The sequence below is a fragment of the Eschscholzia californica genome, unplaced genomic scaffold (genome assembly GCF_041429995.1).
Source record: "Eschscholzia californica isolate CP2 unplaced genomic scaffold, dmEscCali1.0.p SCAF_5, whole genome shotgun sequence".
In the NCBI taxonomy this organism is placed as follows: domain Eukaryota; kingdom Viridiplantae; phylum Streptophyta; class Magnoliopsida; order Ranunculales; family Papaveraceae; genus Eschscholzia; species Eschscholzia californica.
In genome coordinates this window covers 49,986,351-49,990,599 of record NW_028238472.1, presented here as the reverse complement: position 1 = coordinate 49,990,599, position 4,249 = coordinate 49,986,351, and the positions used below count along the sequence as shown (strand labels likewise).

General features: G+C 35.7%; 1 protein-coding gene across 1 annotated transcript; it reads left to right on the top strand.

The window, feature by feature from the left end:
• The first annotated feature begins 618 nt into the window (after positions 1–618).
• LOC147540181 (protein NRT1/ PTR FAMILY 7.1-like) lies at positions 619–4,010 on the top strand. Its single transcript, XM_086643206.1, has 5 exons — positions 619–666; positions 1,928–2,105; positions 2,197–2,414; positions 2,495–3,057; positions 3,155–4,010. The coding sequence occupies exons 1-5, from the start codon at positions 619–621 to the stop codon at positions 4,008–4,010; spliced, it is 1,863 nt and encodes a 620-aa protein (XP_086499332.1).
• The last annotated feature ends 239 nt before the right edge of the window (positions 4,011–4,249 follow it).

Sequence of the window (4,249 nt, the reverse complement as noted above, 5' to 3'; positions counted from 1 at the left end):
AAAAAGGGTAAAGATGGAAAATCAAACCTCACTCCTTTGTATTTGGACTAAAAAGTAAGAAATATTCATCTAGACATTTAATTAAATATTAATTAATGAAGGGGTCACAACCCAAAGAGGTAAGTACATGTGGATTCACATAATCTCTTTTGAACTGCCATTTATATAGAGAAGTTGGTCAGAACTCTTCATCTTCATCCATACATACCCTTAACCCTCTCTCTCATTTTCTCTCTCTCTCTCTCTCTCTCTACTTTCTTCCTTCTTCTCCCTTTTCATTCATAATTCATTCATAGTTTTCAAAATAGGGGATTAGAAAGCTTGAGGTTAGTGATTATAAGTAGTGGGTATCAATCAAAATTTCAATAATTTATGACAATAAAGTGTACTAGTGATTTCTTCAATAGAGCTAGTTGGACAAGAACAAGAAGTAGTATTGTGATTGATATTGATCATTCTCCTTCACCTGAATCTGGAAGAATTTGGGAACACGTTACTCTCTCTGTTACTAAATCTCGCAAAAAAATACTAGTAAGTAATGAGACAAAATTCTTGATGTAGAGATTGAAAATATAATAATGTTTGGGGTTTGAAAATATTGCAGATTGACAAGGAACAATGGCAACTGTGATCTATGTGAATATTGACAATGAAGCTCATGTCCAGGTCCATCTTCATTTAGTTTACGAAAAAAAAAAATCATTTATGTTTATTTTAGACTAGCGTATGACACTTGTATCAACTAAATGTTACGAAATTTATTGTTATATTTTATTGACAGAGAGAGATTTTTATTAGTTATTCTTTTTTTGTATTATTTTTTTTTGTTTCTTTTCTCTTAAATTAGTTATTATTTTATTGAAAGAGAGAGAGAGATTTTAATTTCGTTTTTTAACCCATGAAATTTATTTTGTTTCTTTTTTCTTAAATTAGTTATTTTATTTCTAAGAAGGAAACGACATTATTTTTTAAATAGGTAACTTTATTTCTACGAAAGACTATATTTTAAATTTTGAGAAGGACTTTTAGACAATATCCTTTATTAAAAAGGGATGTTTGTCCCAGTCATCGTTTTCCCTTCTGTTTTATTATATAGATATTCTTAACCTAGAGGTTTTATATATGGCCAGCGCTTTGGGGAAAGTTAAATAGTTTCCGGGGTGTGAAGACTTGGTCAAAAATTGGTCAAATTTGTTTGACAATTTTATTTAGGGGGAAAGCAAAATAGCTTCTCCACCTCACCTCTCTCTCTCCACCTCACTTCTCTCTCTCCATCTCATCATCTTCTCCGTCGAAGGTCGCCGGCCGGAAAATTTTCCTGCCGGCGACCTTCAAACATATTTTTTTTTATCTCTCCTTCTAAAAAAAACAAAAATCTCTCCTCTCTCTCTCTCTAGATCTGGAGACATATTTAAAAAAAAAAAAAAAAAATTTCTTTTTTTTTTAACGTTGAAGGTCGCCGGCCGGAAAATTTTCCGGCCGGCGACCGTGTCGAAGAAGACAGATAGAGAGGTGAGGTGGAGAAAGAGTGAGGTGAGGTGGAGTGTTTTTTTTTTTTATTTCTCCGGAAAATTTCTAAAATTTTACATATTCCCCTTAAAATTTCACACCCCGGAAACTATTTAGCTTTCCCCAAAGCGCTGGCCTTTATATATATATATAGCTTTGATAGACCCAAAATAACAAACTAAATTAGTCATTCAGACTAGTTAGATGAAAGTCAGCGAAAAAAACAAAAGTTATGAAATATGATCTCTATTCAGATTTCGTGTCTGAATTTGAAATGAAACCAACAACACCACCTTAATATCTTAGAATTGAAATACCCATACTTATATCAAGGCCCCAATCAAGTAGGACAATTCAAATAGATGAAGTTTGAGAACATATATATCTTTTGTTATACGGTTCCAATACTAAAAACCAGAACAAACAGGTTCCAAATGGACTGAATTCTGTAAACACCCATGCTTCTACTGGAAATGAACAAACTGAAAGGATGAATTCTCTTACAACTACTGATGATGCCGAAATTACTGAGAAACCAAGCGTCAAGAAAAACAAGGCAAACTCAAAAGGGTGGAAGTCAGCTATACTTTTACTGGGTAATTTTATAAACACCAATCTTTTTTAGTCTTTCTTATGTATAATTCAATGTGATTTATATGATCTATGTTTGTGTTAAATAATTGACAGTGAATCAAGGTCTAGCAACACTTACGTTCTTCGGTGTCGGAGTGAATTTGGTTTTGTTCTTAACAAGAATTCTTGAATATGACAATGCTACGGCTGCAAACAGTGTTAGCAAGTGGACTGGAACGGTTTATATGTTCTCACTTGTTGGAGCTTTCCTTAGTGATTCTTACTGGGGCCGATATTTGACATGTGCAATTTTTCAAATCATCCTTGTAGCGGTGAGTGCTACTTAACTTAGTTTGGTTCTTCGATGCCATTCTTCTTCTTTATTGATGGGTTTGATGTTTAAATTATATAGGGTGCTGGATTGTTATCGGTTTCTTCGTGGTTGTACTTAATCAAGCCATTTGGTTGTGGAGATCCGGTTACCAAGTGTAACCCTCCATCTTCAGTAGGTGTTGCAATGTTTTACATATCGATTTACATGGTTGCTTTGGGATATGGTGGTTACCAACCAACAATAGCTACTTTTGGAGCTGACCAATTTGACGAGACTGATCCTGTTGGGAGACACTCGAGATCAATCTTTTTCTCTTACTTTTATTTTGCACTAAATGTGGGTTCTTTCTTCTCAAATACCATCCTTGTGTACTTTGAAGATAAAGGTTCGTGGACACTTGGGTTCTTGGCATCAACTGGTTCAGCTGTTCTAGGTTTACTTCTCTTCGTGGCGGGGTCACGTGGGTACAAGTACTACAAGCCATGTGGTAATCCTCTCACACGCGTCGCTCAAGTGATTGTTGCGACATTCAAAAAATGGAAGGTTGCCATACCTTCTCGTGGAGATGAGTTGTATGAGGTGGAAGGTACCGAGTCAGCCATTAAAGGTAGTAGAAAGATTGCCCATAGTCACGAGTTAAGGTAAACATATAAGAACAATAAATTTGATTTTAAACTTTATGTTGTTTCGATCCTTCTACATTTTGAATGTTTTCCTTTTTTTCTGTTGATTTGGTAGGTTCCTTGATAAAGCAGCAACGATAACAAGAAAGGACTCATCGGAAAGTGATATGCACAACAGATGGAGACTTTGCACGGTAACACAAGTAGAAGAGGTTAAAGCTGTGATTAAGATGTTACCGATTTGGTTGTGCACCATTATCTATTCAGTTGTTTTTACCCAAATGGCCTCACTATTCGTCGAGCAAGGAGAAGTGATGAACACAAAGATCGGAGACTTCAAGATTCCTGCAGCAAGTATGTCTGTAGTTGATATTATTAGTGTTCTAATATGCACATTTCTATATCGGTATTTACTCGTGCCCGTTTCTGGAAAATTAACCGGAAACCCCAAAGGGCTTAGCGAGCTTCAACGAATGGGAGTAGGACTTATAGTCGGACTACTATCGATGTTAGCTGCTGGTCTAACGGAGATTGCAAGACTAAAATGGGTTACCACTGCATCCAAGTCTAGTTCGCTTAGCATACTTTGGCAATCGCCACAATATGCACTGCTCGGAGCATCTGAGGTGTTTATGTATGTCGGTCAACTAGAGTTCTTCAATAGTCAAGCTCCGGACGGGATCAAAAGTTTTGGAAGCTCATTGTGCATGGCATCCATCTCTCTAGGAAACTTTCTTAGCAGCTTCATTATCAACATAGTGATGGGGATTACAAGTGGAAATTGTGAGCCTGGTTGGATTCCTGAAGATCTCAACTTAGGGCATGTGGACAGGTTTTACTTCTTACTTGTCGTGCTTTCTGCTATAAACTTCGTAGCTTATGTGCTATGTGCTAAGTGGTACAAGTACATTAGTCATGAAGCAGAGGATGAAAAGAAAATTGAGATTGAAGGTGAAATCCAAGCTGTTTAAACTTGAGCAGTAGTCTAAGTAGTCTTTAATCCTAGGGCTTAGGCTTCTAGTGTTTAGATTTTAGTTAATAATAATTTAGTATGGTGATAGCTTTTGGGTTTAGAAATAGATTAGTATTATTATGTTATATGGTTAGCCTAATATTAAAGTAGTTGTTTTGTGTTTATTTGCTACTTGAGTTGTATTCTCCAACTCTTCTTTGAAGTTTTAAGTGTTTTATTTGGTTACTAGGTGATAAC